The 15410-nt window shown below is 46.0% G+C and overlaps 1 protein-coding gene across 3 annotated transcripts in view; it reads left to right on the top strand.

Moving 5' to 3' along the window:
• Positions 1-13157: 13157 nt before the first annotated feature.
• The window catches only part of IPPK (inositol-pentakisphosphate 2-kinase), a 1165378-nt gene continuing 1163125 nt past the window's right edge, over positions 13158-15410 (top strand). For 2 of the 3 annotated variants that reach the window (XM_077452467.1, XM_077452466.1), the window contains exon 1: positions 13159-13433. In XM_077452467.1, the coding sequence (XP_077308593.1) occupies positions 13353-13433 (81 nt within the window). In that variant the 5' untranslated portion in view covers positions 13159-13352. Of the gene's footprint in view, positions 13434-15410 lie in introns of all 3 variants that reach the window. The other variant, XM_077452471.1, reaches the window with a different exon arrangement.

Here is a 15410-nt window from a genome sequence, read left to right as displayed (position 1 = left end):
GGTACAATCACCCCCTGATTCAGCAAATCCCTTACTGCGCCTAGCAGGGCCTCCCGGCGAACCGGGTATGCTGGAGGGGAAGAATCTATTTGGCGGCCAAGAGAGAAACTCTATCTTGTAGCCTGTGGAAGTCAGGTCGCAGACCTATTGGTCTTATAACCGGGAGGTCTGCCGGGCTGCAAACTCCCGAAGGCGACCCCCCACCCGATACGCAGGTGGGGGGCAAACCTTCATGCAGTGGCACTTTTGTTCTCAGGCTTGCGGTTCCAGGGACGCTTTTGACCATCTGTGGACGTCCTGTCGGGCTGGGAATGTTTTGTCGAAAGCACCGGGCAGACGAAAAAGCCGCTTGTGAGCAGAAAAACAAGGCCCTTGCCTGCGGCGTGTCTCCTTAGCCTTCCTGGCCTGTGGGAGTAGTGTACTCTTACCACCCGTGACATTTTTAATAATGTCATCCAACGAAGCTCTAAAGAGCCAGTCGCCAAGGAAGGGAAGATCTGTCGGCTTTTTTGGATGCCTGGTCAGCAGACCAGCATTTTTGCCAAATCAGGTGTCTAAGCACCACCGCTGACACTGAAGCCCTGGATAACAGAGCGAGAGTATCCAGGGCCGCGTCACAAACGTACTTAAGGCCTTGCACTAGTTGGTCTGCTAGTTCCACGCAGACAGGGGAGGCGTTCTGCTCTCCCAAGTCGTGGTGCAAAAGCTTTGCCCACTCAGTCAGTGTCTGCGACACCAGTGCGGATGCCAGTACTGGTCGCATGGCTGACCCCACAACCGTAAACAAGGAACGAGCCACTGCCTCAGCCTTCCTGTCCATGGGATCCTTGAATGCAGGAGTACCCTCTACCAGGATCGTGGTTACTTTATTTAACCTGGATACTGGGGGGACCACAACCGGAGGAGCTGACCATTTCTTGAGAAGGCTTTCCGCAAAGGGGTAACGCACCGCCATGTTTTTTGGGACCTAAAAGGTACTTTGCGGCCGACCCCATTCCCTGTAGATGAACTTGTCAAAATAAGCCAAATACGGGAACACCTTAGGTGAATGTGCTGGCTTGCGGGACCCAAAAGGGACCGATACATCAGCAGAGGGATCCGCTGGCTCCTGTATCTTCAGGGTATCACGCACAGCTGTGATAAGTGCTCCAACAAGCGCTTTGACGCGCCTGGACCTGGACGGGGAATCATCCTCACTGTGCGAATGGTCCTGGTCAGCCTCGTCTGATAGGTCAGAGCAGGGGTCACCAGCCGCAGCAGGGCCTGAGTCTGCATCAGAGCTCTCCCCAGAGGACGGGGGGGGTAGGGGCCTTTTAGGGGCACCTTTCCTTCCATGCACCGCCTCTATTTTAGAAACAAAAGAGTTAAGGACCGCTGTCAGGGTGTCCATGGGCACAATGCTATCTGCAGGAAACCCAGTTGCAATAGCCTGGATTTCGGGGGAAGAAACACCAGTTTCTGAAGCCATGCTGACCCTACCCTGTCTGCCACCTGCAAGGGGACTTAGGACAGTGAAGGTTCCACCCTCCTGCTGCTGCTGCGTGGGGGGGGGAGGGGTATCTAGCGCCAGACTCACCACCCTGGGGCGTTCTGTGAATGTCACTAGCCGTGCCTTTAGTCCTTAGGAGGTTACCCAGTTGCAGAGTGAAGAAACTTTGTCGGCAGCAGCTGTATAGAATAGCGGTGAAACAATCTGCAGAACTTGCACCAGCGTTCAGCGAAGAGCCATCCAGCATCCTGTATACACAGTGGACACAGGAAACATCAAATGAAAGCACGTGTAAAGCGGTCACAAGAGAATTACGGTGAAAAGAGTGCTCGGGCTTCAAAAAAATGGCCGCCAATTCAACTAATAGGAAAATCCTATAGAAAATGGCTGCTGGATAGTGTCATGCAGTGACAGGAAAAAACACAGAACAGTGCTGCCTGCATTCAGCAAGAACAGCTCCACAGACCTTTTTGGGACCCCCCAGACTGGGACCAGGACCAACGCTAGCCGCACAGAGCCCCAGCGAACCCCACACACACACACCGCCCGCAGAACATGCAGCTGCCCCCCCCCCCCCCCCGGGGGGGGGGAGAAGGGAAGATAGGGACGTGGGAGAGAAGGTGAGGTGGCCCCCGAATCGACCTCTCAGGGAATGCCCAGCTGCTCACACCACTGAAGCAGGAAGAGCCGTACTTACCAGTCCTGAAGAGCTTGGAGACATTCCATCACAGACCTACTCCTGCACAGTTACGGGGTAGCTGCTGGCCCGGTATACTGTGATCCAGACATCAGTAGCCTGGTCATATGTATACCCTGGAGCATTGAAGCTCACCAACCACCTCTGGAGCTGAGGTATGTCGTGGCCTGCCGAGCCTTAGCTGCGGCCTGCACACGCTTGATGGCCGCACTGGGGAGACTACAGGGATAACTTAACCAGCCTGTCACCCAGCCGGCAGTTGATATGAAAGATCCCAGGATCTTTCATCTTGCATAAAAAACATCAAACCTGCAGCAAAAAAATGGACCAAAGGCCCGGCAGGGTTCCTAGGTCATTCTCCTTCACTGGGGAAAATAAAACTGAGTTCTACCTGGGAGCAGGGAGGGTTGTTAGCACAGGGTCCGCCCCCAAGGGCGGGACTAATGTTATGTGTATTGTGTTACAATTTTTTTGCCTAGTTCTCCTAATGGCAGGCTAACAAACCCATTTAGTTACAGAGAGGAGCTGTGTCGGTCGGTGAATATAAGCTAAATCTTAATTTTGCAAAGAATTGTAGGAAAAAATGACAACATCAAACGCCTCGCCACACATCTTACTAAATACCTTGGAGTGTCTTCTTTCAAAAAAAGTAATTTGTGGGGTATTTGTACATTCCTGGCTTGTTTGGGTCACAAGAAATGAGATAGGCCACTGCTACTTCAGGTGTGATAATTTTTTTGATTTGCACCACAACTTGTAGACTCTCTAACTTTCACACAGACCAAATAATATCCACTAGTTTGGGTTATTTTTTACCAAAGATATGTAGCAGTATAAATTGTGGCCACAATTTATGAAGAAAAATTTATAATTTGCAAAATTTTATCACAGAAACTAAGAAAAAAAATAGTTTTTTTCCAAATTGTCTGTCTTTTTTCATTTACAGCGCAAAAAATAAAAAACCCAGAGGTGATCAAATACCAGCAAAAGAAAGCTCCATTTGTATGTAAAAAAGGATGAAAATTTCATTTGGGTACAGTATTGCATGACTGAGTAATTATCATTTAACCACTTCGGGACCGCCGTATTGCCAATGTACGTCAACACAATGGCACAGGCAGGCAGAATCACGTAAATGTACGTGATTGCCTTCTAGCGGGTGGGGGGTCCGATCGGACCCCCTCCCGCTAGATACGGCGGTCCCTTTCGGTGCCGGAGCGATCGGCGATGAGGGGATGGCCGTTGGTTTCCGCCCATCCCCTCTCGATCGCTCCTGGCCAGTGACGAACTTCCTCCCCTGTGAAAATGTAAACACAGGAGGAGGAAGTGATGTCACACTCCTCGTGGCGGTCTTTTTGAACCGGACAGCGAGGAGTGAAGACGCAAGTAAGTGCACCAACAGTCCACTAACACATAGGTACACACAGGCACACATTTCACCCCAGTCACCCCCCGATCACCCCCCCGATCGGCCCCCCGCCCCCCCCCAGTCACAGTGTCACTAATGCAGTGTTCATTTATTTATTGATCACTACATTTAGTGTCAGTTGTGACTGTAAAAAGTGTCAGGGCAGCTAGTGTTAGGCCCCTTTAGGTCCAGGGTAGCCCCCTACCCCCCCCTAATAAAGGTTTAACCCTTTGATTGCCCTCCCAGTTAACCCTTTCACCCTCTTTTACCAGTGTCACTAAGCGATCGTTTTTCTGATCGCTGCAATAGTGTCACTGGTCCCGCTAGGAAGCTAGTTTTTTTTTAGGTTCAACGCCAGGTTTTTATACCGTTAGGTACCCCGATATATAACCTAATAAAGGTTTTAACCCTTTGATTGCCCCTAGAGTTAACCCTTTCACCAGCGATCGCTGCATAAGTGTCACTGGTGACGCTGGTTAGCCAGTTAGTTATTTAGTTATTTAGGTTCCCCGTCAGCTTTTTATAAAGCTTCAGGTACCCCCATATAAATACCCAATAAAGGTTTTAACCCCTGATTGCCCTTAGTTAACCCTTTCACCAGTGATCACCGTATAAGTGTTACGGGTGACGCTGGTTTGGTAGTTCGCTTTTTATAGCATCAGGGCACCCGCCATTTATTACCTAATAAAGGTTTAACCCCCTGATCACCCGGCGGGTGATATAAATTTGGTTTTAGGGTCAGAAAGGGTCTGCGTCGCCCCAGGCAGTGCTAGGTTAGTGCCAGCACCGCTAACACCCACGCGCAAAGCATACACCTCCCTTAGTGGTATAGTATCCGAACAGATCAATATCTGATCTGATCAGATCTATACTAGCGTGCCCAGCAATTTAGGGTTCTAAAAAAACGCATTGTTAGCAGGATCAGCCCAGATACCTGCTAGCACCTGCGTTTTGCCCCTCTGCCCAGCCCAGCCCAGCCCAGCCCACCCAAGTGCAGTATCGATCGATCACTGTCACTTACAAAACACAACACACATAACTGCAGCGTTCGCAGAGTCAGGCCTGATCCCTGCGATCGCTAACAGTTTTTTTTGGTAGCGTTTTATACAGTCGCTGACAGGCTAGGTGCTTTTTTACCTGTGAGTCTCACTACTGTACCCCTAAATTTAGAGCCCAAAATGGCAAAGCGAAGGTACACTAGTGAAGAGGCCTACACGTTTCTGAGCATGACAGATAGTGAAGAGGAAGACACTGATCTGTCAGAATCAGGCTCAGAATACGAACCTGTAGAGGACAGCGCCTCCATGTCAGATAGCTCTGACGACGAAGAAGAGGTCCCTGCTATTGTCAGGCGTACCCGGCCCCGATTTTCTGATGTTGTTGAGGTGCAGGAACCGGAAGTCCCTCGTATGGAGTATAGAGCCAGTACTAGCGCCGCTCATCCTTTTGGTGAACTGGCAAGCACCAGCGGCCTAGTACACCCTGGGCGTACATCCAGCACTGCAGTATCACGTGGTGACGTGGCGAGTCCCATAAGTGCAGTTCAAGCTGGCGAGGTGGCAAGCACAAGTAGTGTCCCGCTGCCACCAAGAAGAAGAAGACAAAGACAGGCCCGTCGTACCCATAGTGCCCTTCCTGCAGAATTCGCCTATCCCAATTGGGTGCCCACCACTTCTGCAGAACCCGTACTTCCCCCATTCACTGCCCAACCCGGTATTCAGGTGGATACAGATGATTTTACGCCACTCGATTTTTATTCTCTGTATCTCACGGAAGATCTCTATAGATCTATTGTGGACCAAACCAATTTATATGCTGGTCAACGCATCGCCGCTAATCCCCAGTTGCCGTCTCTTGCCAGAGATTGGAAACCAGTTACGGTTTCCGAATTTAAGTCGTTTCTGGGCCTTTCCCTCAACATGGGCACACACAAATTTATGCGGATGCGGGCTTATTGGTCCACGCATCCGGCTGACCACATGCCCCTGTTCTCTAACTCCATGCCCAGGGCACGATACGAGCAGATCTTGCGGTTCTTGCACTTCAGTGACAATGAACTTTGTCGTCCACGTGGAGACCCTGAATACGATCGGCTCTACAAAATTCGGCCCCTCATAAACCACTTCAACCAACGTTTTGCAGACTTGTTTATTCCCCAAAAAGTTGTCTGCGTTGATGAGTCCCTGGTTAAGTTTACTGGTCGCTTGTCATTCAAACAGTACATTCCCAACAAGCGTACCAGGTACGGGGTCAAGCTCTATAAGTGCTGTGACAGGGCCACAGGCTATGCATGGAGCTTTATGGTTTATGAGGGTAAAGATAGTTACGTAGAGCCGGAGAACTGCCCTGATTACATAGGAAGCGCTGGCAAGATAGTGTGGAAATTGGTGTCACCCTTATTCGGAAAGGGGTACCACTTGTACGTGGACAACTATTACACCAGCGTGCCACTGTTTAGTCATTTATTTGATAATCAGATTGGAGCATGTGGCACCGTGCGACCTAATCGCCGGGGCTTTCCCCAGCGGCTTGTAGATTCCCGTCTTAGGCTGGGGGAGAGAGCCTGCTATCGGTGTAATAATTTGCTCGCTATGAAGTGGAGGCATAATAAGAATGTTTTCGTTCTTACCTCCCTTCATGCAGACACGACGGTCCAAATTTCTACGGCGACTGGTATTGTGGAGAAACCCCTCTGTGTCCACGAATATAACAAAAATATGGGAGGGGTGGACCTCAATGACCAGATGTTAGCGCCGTATCTAACTTCCCGTAAGACCAGACGCTGGTACAAAAAAGTGTCTGCTTACTTATTTCAATTGGCTTTGCTGAATGCTTTTGTGCTATACAAAGCTTCAGGCGGAACATTAACCTTTCTTTTCTTCCAAAGAGAGGTTGTCACAGAGCTTCTGTTTCCAGACGGTTCTGTACCTCACCATTCCCAACCAAATGCAGTAAGCCGGCTGTATGAGAGGCATTATTCTTATGTCCTCCCGAGTACCCCTACCCAACGAGCCCCCCAAAAAAGATGTCGTGTCTGTAGCAAGCGCGGATATAGGCGTGACACCCGTTCTTATTGTCCACGCTGTCCTGGCCAGCCTGGTCTTTGTCAGGGTGAGTGTTTTGAACGCTACCACACACTAGTGAAGTATTAGCGTAGGGTACAGCATTTCACAGGCTAGGCACACTAACACAGGGTCTCCCAAGATGCCATCGCATTTTGAGAGACCCGAACCGTTACAGTTACAGTTTACAGTTCAAAAAAAAGTGTATAAAAAAAAAAAAAAAAAAAAAAAAAAGTAAAATAAAAAAACCAAAAAAAATATAAAATATAAAAACCAAAAATAGTTGTCGTTTTATTGTTCTCTCTCTCTCTCTCTCTCTCTCTCTCTCTCTCTCTCTCTCTCTCTCTCTCTCTCTCTCTCTCTCTCTTCTCTCAAATTTTTTATACTTTACTGTTTACTGTGTTATTGTTAACCATTTTTCATGTTTTCAGGTACGCCATTCAGCTGCAGCGTGGATTTATTTATCTTGACAGCAACAGCGTTTGCTCCCACGATACATAAAGCTGCGACTCCAGTGCTGTAGGAGGTGATTTCACCACCACAGTTAAAAAAGAGCATATATGCCGAAGCATGGGGGCATAAGGGGTGGAGGAGCGATTTTGCTCCTAATGCCGCGTACATACGGTCAAAATTCCGACGGAGGGCTTGCCCGTGGAAAAGTTTGAACGTATGTACGCAGCATAACTTTTTTGCGGGAGGATGCCCCCATGCTTCGGCATATATATATTTTAGGCACAGGTTGTGTTAAAAAATGTTTTATTTTTTACTGTTTTTTTTGGCAATTGCTTTGCAGGTATGGTATGGTAAGGTTTTACTGGGATGTTACTTTGTTTTAACGTTAACCATAATTTGCTTAGCAGGTACGCCATTCAGCTGCAGCGCGGATTTATTTATCTTGACAGCAACAGCGTTTGCTCCCACGATACATAAAGCCGTGACTCCAGTGCTGTAGGCGGTGATTTCACCACCACAGTTAAAAAAGAGCATATATGCCGAAGCATGGGGGCATAAGGGGTGGAGGAGTGATTTTGCTCCTAATGCCGCGTACATACGGTCAAAATTCCGACAGGGGGCTTGCCCATGGAAAAGTTTGAACGTATGTACGCGGCATAACTTTTTTGCGGGAGGATGCCCCCATGCTTCGGCATATATATATTTTAGGCACAGGTTGTGTTAAAAAATGTTTTATTTTTTACTGTTTTTTTTGGCAATTGCTTTGCAGGTATGGTATGGTAAGGTTTTACTGGGATGTTACTTTGTTTTAACGTTAACCATAATTTGCTTAGCAGGTACGCCATTCAGCTGCAGCGCGGATTTATTTATCTTGACAGCAACAGCGTTTGCTCCCACGATACATAAAGCCGTGACTCCAGTGCTGTAGGCGGTGATTTCACCACCACAGTTAAAAAAGAGCATATATGCCGAAGCATGGGGGCATAAGGGGTGGAGGAGTGATTTTGCTCCTAATGCCGCGTACATACGGTCAAAATTCCGACAGGGGGCTTGCCCATGGAAAAGTTTGAACGTATGTACGCGGCATAACTTTTTTGCGGGAGGATGCCCCCATGCTTCGGCATATATAAATGGTGCATGTATGTCCATCATTAGAAGTGGGTGGATGAAGGGAGGTATCTAATGGTGGGCATACCCACCGATCAATCTCTTTTTTTTCGTTCAGACAACATGACTCTCAGTAAATAGCTTGGGGTGTCTACTTTCCAAAATGGGGTAATTTGGGGGGATTTTGTGCTATTTTGGCATTTTATGGCCTTTGCACCCTTAGAAATCCTGAAGGTGGTGATTGGTTTTCGGGGTGCCGTACGCGACTAGACTCCCAAAAAGTCCCACACATGTGGTATCCCCATACTCGGGAGAAGTAGCCGAATATATTTTGGGGTGCAATTCCACATATAACCATAGCATGTGTGAGCAATATATCATTTAGTGACTACTTTGTGCAAAAAAAAAAAAGTTTGTAATATTCCCGCAACTTGTGGCAAAATATAAAATATTCCATGGACTCAACATGCCTCTCAGTAAATAGCTTGGGGTGTCTACTTTCCAAAATGGGGTCATTTTGGGGGGTTTTGTGCTATTTTGGCTTTTTATGGCCTTCGAAACTGTGATAGGTAGTGAGGGGTAAAATCAAAAATTTGCACCCTTAGAAATCCTGAAGGTGGTGATTGGTTTTCGGGATGCCGTGCGCGACTATACTCCCAAAAAGTCCCACACATGTGGTATCCCCGTACTCGGGAGAAGTAGCGGAATATATTTTGGGGTGCAATTCCACATATAACCATGGCATGTGTGAGCAATATATCATTTAGTGACAACTTTTTGTACATTTTTTTTTTTTTTTTTTTTTTTAGTCATTATTCAATCCCTTAGGACAAAAAAAATAAATATTCAATGGGCTCAACATACCCATCAGCAGTTTCCTTGGGGTGTCTACTTTCCAAAATGGGGTCATTTGGGGGGGTTTTGTGCCATCTTGGCATTTTATGGCCGTCAAAACTGTGATAGGTAGTGAGGAGTAAAATAAAAAAATTATGCCCTTAGAAATCCTGAAGGCGGTGCTTGGATTTCGGGGTCCCGTACGCGGCTAGGCTCCCAAAAAGTCCCACACATGTGGTATCCCTGTACTCAGGAGAAGCAGCAGAATGTATTTTGGGGTGTCATTTCACATATGCCCATAGCATGTGTGAGCAATATATCATTTAGTGACAACTTTGTGCAAAAAAAAAAAAGTTTGTAATATTCCCGCAACTTGTGGCAAAATATAAAATATTCCATGGACTCAACATGCCTCTCAGTAAATAGCTTGGGGTGTCTACTTTCCAAAATGGGGTCATTTTGGGGGGTTTTGTGCTATTTTGGCTTTTTATGGCCTTCGAAACTGTGATAGGTAGTGAGGGGTAAAATCAAAAATTTGCACCCTTAGAAATCCTGAAGGTGGTGATTGGTTTTCGGGATGCCGTGCGCGACTATACTCCCAAAAAGTCCCACACATGTGGTATCCCCGTACTCGGGAGAAGTAGCGGAATATATTTTGGGGTGCAATTCCACATATAACCATGGCATGTGTGAGCAATATATCATTTAGTGACAACTTTTTGTACATTTTTTTTTTTTTTTTTTTTTTTTTGTCATTATTCAATCCCTTAGGACAAAAAAAATAAATATTCAATGGGCTCAACATACCCATCAGCAGTTTCCTTGGGGTGTCTACTTTCCAAAATGGGGTCATTTGGGGGGGTTTTGTGCCATCTTGGCATTTTATGGCCGTCAAAACTGTGATAGGTAGTGATAGGTAGTGAGGAGTAAAATAAAAAAATTATGCCCTTAGAAATCCTGAAGGCGGTGCTTGGATTTCGGGGTCCCGTACGCGGCTAGGCTCCCAAAAAGTCCCACACATGTGGTATCCCTGTACTCAGGAGAAGCAGCAGAATGTATTTTGGGGTGTCATTTCACATATGCCCATAGCATGTGTGAGCAATATATCATTTAGTGACAACTTTGTGCAAAAAAAAAAAAGTTTGTAATATTCCCGCAACTTGTGGCAAAATATAAAATATTCCATGGACTCAACATGCCTCTCAGTAAATAGCTTGGGGTGTCTACTTTCCAAAATGGGGTCATTTTGGGGGGTTTTGTGCTATTTTGGCTTTTTATGGCCTTCGAAACTGTGATAGGTAGTGAGGGGTAAAATCAAAAATTTGCACCCTTAGAAATCCTGAAGGTGGTGATTGGTTTTCGGGATGCCGTGCGCGACTATACTCCCAAAAAGTCCCACACATGTGGTATCCCCGTACTCGGGAGAAGTAGCGGAATATATTTTGGGGTGCAATTCCACATATAACCATGGCATGTGTGAGCAATATATCATTTAGTGACAACTTTTTGTACATTTTTTTTTTTTTTTTTTTGTCATTATTCAATCCCTTAGGACAAAAAAAATAAATATTCAATGGGCTCAACATACCCATCAGCAGTTTCCTTGGGGTGTCTACTTTCCAAAATGGGGTCATTTGGGGGGGTTTTGTGCCATCTTGGCATTTTATGGCCGTCAAAACTGTGATAGGTAGTGATAGGTAGTGAGGAGTAAAATAAAAAAATTATGCCCTTAGAAATCCTGAAGGCGGTGCTTGGATTTCGGGGTCCCGTACGCGGCTAGGCTCCCAAAAAGTCCCACACATGTGGTATCCCTGTACTCAGGAGAAGCAGCAGAATGTATTTTGGGGTGTCATTTCACATATGCCCATAGCATGTGTGAGCAATATATCATTTAGTGACAACTTTGTGCAAAAAAAAAAAAGTTTGTAATATTCCCGCAACTTGTGGCAAAATATAAAATATTCCATGGACTCAACATGCCTCTCAGTAAATAGCTTGGGGTGTCTACTTTCCAAAATGGGGTCATTTTGGGGGGTTTTGTGCTATTTTGGCTTTTTATGGCCTTCGAAACTGTGATAGGTAGTGAGGGGTAAAATCAAAAATTTGCACCCTTAGAAATCCTGAAGGTGGTGATTGGTTTTCGGGATGCCGTGCGCGACTATACTCCCAAAAAGTCCCACACATGTGGTATCCCCGTACTCGGGAGAAGTAGCGGAATATATTTTGGGGTGCAATTCCACATATAACCATGGCATGTGTGAGCAATATATCATTTAGTGACAACTTTTTGTACTTTTTTTTTTTATTTATTTTTTTTGTCATTATTCAATCCCTTAGGACAAAAAAAATAAATATTCAATGGGCTCAACATACCCATCAGCAGTTTCCTTGGGGTGTCTACTTTCCAAAATGGGGTCATTTGGGGGGGTTTTGTGCCATCTTGGCATTTTATGGCCGTCAAAACTGTGATAGGTAGTGATAGGTAGTGAGGAGTAAAATAAAAAAATTATGCCCTTAGAAATCCTGAAGGCGGTGCTTGGATTTCGGGGTCCCGTACGCGGCTAGGCTCCCAAAAAGTCCCACACATGTGGTATCCCTGTACTCAGGAGAAGCAGCAGAATGTATTTTGGGGTGTCATTTCACATATGCCCATAGCATGTGTGAGCAATATATCATTTAGTGACAACTTTGTGCAAAAAAAAAAAAGTTTGTAATATTCCCGCAACTTGTGGCAAAATATAAAATATTCCATGGACTCAACATGCCTCTCAGTAAATAGCTTGGGGTGTCTACTTTCCAAAATGGGGTCATTTTGGGGGGTTTTGTGCTATTTTGGCTTTTTATGGCCTTCGAAACTGTGATAGGTAGTGAGGGGTAAAATCAAAAATTTGCACCCTTAGAAATCCTGAAGGTGGTGATTGGTTTTCGGGATGCCGTGCGCGACTATACTCCCAAAAAGTCCCACACATGTGGTATCCCCGTACTCGGGAGAAGTAGCGGAATATATTTTGGGGTGCAATTCCACATATAACCATGGCATGTGTGAGCAATATATCATTTAGTGACAACTTTTTGTACTTTTTTTTTTTTTTTTTGTCATTATTCAATCCCTTAGGACAAAAAAAATAAATATTCAATGGGCTCAACATACCCATCAGCAGTTTCCTTGGGGTGTCTACTTTCCAAAATGGGGTCATTTGGGGGGGGTTTGTACTGCCCTGCCATTTTAGCACCTCAAGAAATGAGATAGGCAGTCATAAATTAAAAGCTGTGTAAATTCCAGAAAATGTACTCTAGTTTGTAGACGCTATAACTTTTGCGCAAACCAAAAAATATACGCTTATTGACATTTTTTTTACTAAAGACATGTGGCTGAATAAATTTTGCCCTCAATGTATGACTAAAATTTAGTTTATTCGATTTTTCTTATAACAAAAAGAAGAAAATATCATTTTTTTTCAAAATTTTCGCTCTTTTTCCATTTATATCGCAAAAAATAAAAATCGCAGAGGCAATCAAATACCATCAAAAGAAAGCTCTATTTGTGGGAAGAAAAGGACGCAAATTTCGTTTGGGTGCAATATTGCATGACCGCGCAATTACCAGTTAAAGCAGCGCAGTGCGAAATTGCAAAAACACCTCTGGTCCTTAAGGTATTTATTGGTCCGAGGCTGAAGTGGTTAAAGTGGGAGAGCACTGAAAGCTGAAAATTGGCCTGGTCACTCACGAGGGGGGTTTAAGTGCCCAGTTGTCAAGAGGTACGAGTTGTGAACGGGAACAGGTACTCCCTCGTTATTGCTAGATTCGCTCGTCTTGTCAAAAACTCTCAACGCTAACTTGCAAGCTATTTTGTGGATGTCTGTAAATTTTTAGTATATGATGCACAATTTATTCGTTTCACCAAAGTAAACATGTTCCTTCCGTATAAGAACTTTCGCAGCGGAGCTAAATCACTCACCCCCTCCAACACATGACACAACACTTCCTTTTCTACATTCAGCAGCTCTATGACCGTTGCCGCTCTGTCCAAAGCTCTATGGTCATTACCTTTGCTCTCTGTCCAATCACCGCATTCTTAATGATAGGAGTAGGCGCGGCGTGGTAATGTGGGCGGCTCGAATTGACGTAGAAATGTAGTTTCGAGGCTGACTTGCAGCCGGGAGTTCCGCCTTAGACAGATTTGGGTGTTATAACGTGGTGGTCTTCTATTGAATATTATTTAACGCTTTTCACTGTTGCATATCTTGCAGGAGCAGGTTTTGTCCTTTTTTTTTTATTATTTTCGGACTGTTCACTCCGGTAATGGAAACGGAGAAGATGGACGAAAATGAATGGGACTACCACGGAGAGGGAAACAAAAGCATGATTGTTGCTCATAGTCAGGTAAAGGGAAACTGGATTACAGTATATGGCCCTAAAGGGAACAGGGATTAGTATTTTTATAATGTGTCTCTGTGATTAACATGAACGTACTATATGCTAAGGAGGTTTGTGTTAACTTTATGTTGCTATTTAGACCTTGAGATATTATTGGCACTGTCACTGAAAGTGATGGGGTAATCTGCACAGTAGGAGCCTAAAAAGCCCTAAAACCTGAGAAAGGCTCCTACCCTACCCAACTGTTTTATTGCAGTCTGTGTAGAGAGATTGTAGTTTTGGTAATTTTTTAATTTTTAATTTTTTTTTGCTGTGTGCAAAGGTGAACTCCTGCGTCGGTCCTGCATCAGTAGGTAAATCACAATCACACCACACGTGTAGCGGCCTTGATTTATTGGGCTTACCGGTTACCTCTGCTTGGCTTGTTCTTCCACGTCTAAAGGTTCCCAGGGTTGATGCCCAACAACTTGAACACTGACACGAATAAAGTCCTTTTTCAAAGGTTTTATTTTGCAGGAACCTTTTTCCTCAGTACCTGGAACATTCTGTCTCCTCAATGGTACTGGAAAAGCGTGAATTTGTCAGTGTCCTTCCCAACTCCGTAACCAGGCACTTCCCAGCCCTCCTCCGAAGAGTCCTCCCCCGGTCACTTCCACGAGCTGTGGTGCCTCTCCAAGGCGAGAGCACACCCGGACACCTTGAATCCTCCCTGAGTTACTGCACCTCGGACCAGCAGGTTCCGAGACTCGGGAACAGACGGATCCCTACCCCAGACCAGGCAGGTCTATTAAGGGCCTCTAACAGGAGCATGTTGCGGGATGTCGAACCCCCCCCGTGACCCCTCATGGGTCTCATAAACTCCTCTCCCTAAACCATGTGACCCACACCTCTTAAGTACCCCTTCCCAGACTCCTCAGCGGGCCCCGGCACTCCCACTGATTGGTTCAGAGGAGGCTGATACCTAAACATCCAACCAAGCCTGGTTCAGGCCTGTAATGTGCACCTCACTGTTCACATGACCGGGCAGAACTTCCAAACACAGCCTGGCCAGACTGATGTTAAGGCCAACCTATGTAATTAACCCTCAGAACCCCTACTGTTCTGAGGCAAAAAACTAAATTTACATGCGTATGACATTTTGTCCAAAATGCCATCCGTTACACATATTAAAGCAGAGGTCTGCTAAAAAAATAAACCAAAAGTCAGCAGCTACAAATACTGCAGCTGCTGACTTTTAATAATAAGACACTTACCTGTCCCAGGGTCCAGCAATGCGGGGGAACGAAGCCCCGATCGTCTCCCCCTCCTCTCTGCGGCGCCAGCATTATAACTGGGCGCCCCGCTGTGGCTTCACAGCCGGGCACTCACTGCGCGTGCACTAGCCATGCTGTGACTGGCTGGGCAATTATCTGGGAACTGTGACGTGTTCCAGATGATTGCCGAGAGGGAGGTGGGAGAGGTGATCTCCCTTCCTGTGCCACAGTGCGCCGGGAGGAAGTGGGAGCTGGAACCCTCCTGAAAGGAAAGCAAATGTGGCATGTCAGGGGGTCACCTTCCCTTAAAGCGGAAGTTCCATTTTTGGGTGGAACTCCGCTTTAAGTATCACTGCGAACGTCAGATCAAGAGCAATAATTCTAGCACCAGGCCCCCTATGTAAATCTAAAGTGGTAACCTGTAAAGGCTTCTGAAGCGTCGCCTTGCCAAACAAATAGGTATTGTGTTTTTGTGCATTCCAATTCATTAAGTGTAATTGTGTTTGAAAAACTGCTGCGCAAATACCGTGCGGCACAAAAAAAATGTAACCTCCACCATTTTATTCTCTAAGGTCTCTGCTTTGTTTTGGGGGTTTAACCACTTAAGGACCACCGCATGCCAATGTACGTCTTCACAATGGCATGTACAGGCACAAACACGTACATGTACGTGCTTGCCTTCCAGCGGGTGGGGGGTCCGATCGGACCCCCTCCCGCTGGATGCGGTGGT

This window comes from Lithobates pipiens, unplaced genomic scaffold, assembly GCF_037356315.1.
Source record: "Lithobates pipiens isolate NorthernLeopardFrog02 unplaced genomic scaffold, aLitPip1_a1.2 Scaffold_23, whole genome shotgun sequence".
In the NCBI taxonomy this organism is placed as follows: Eukaryota; Metazoa; Chordata; class Amphibia; order Anura; family Ranidae; genus Lithobates; species Lithobates pipiens.
This window is presented reverse-complemented; position numbering and strand designations above follow the sequence as displayed.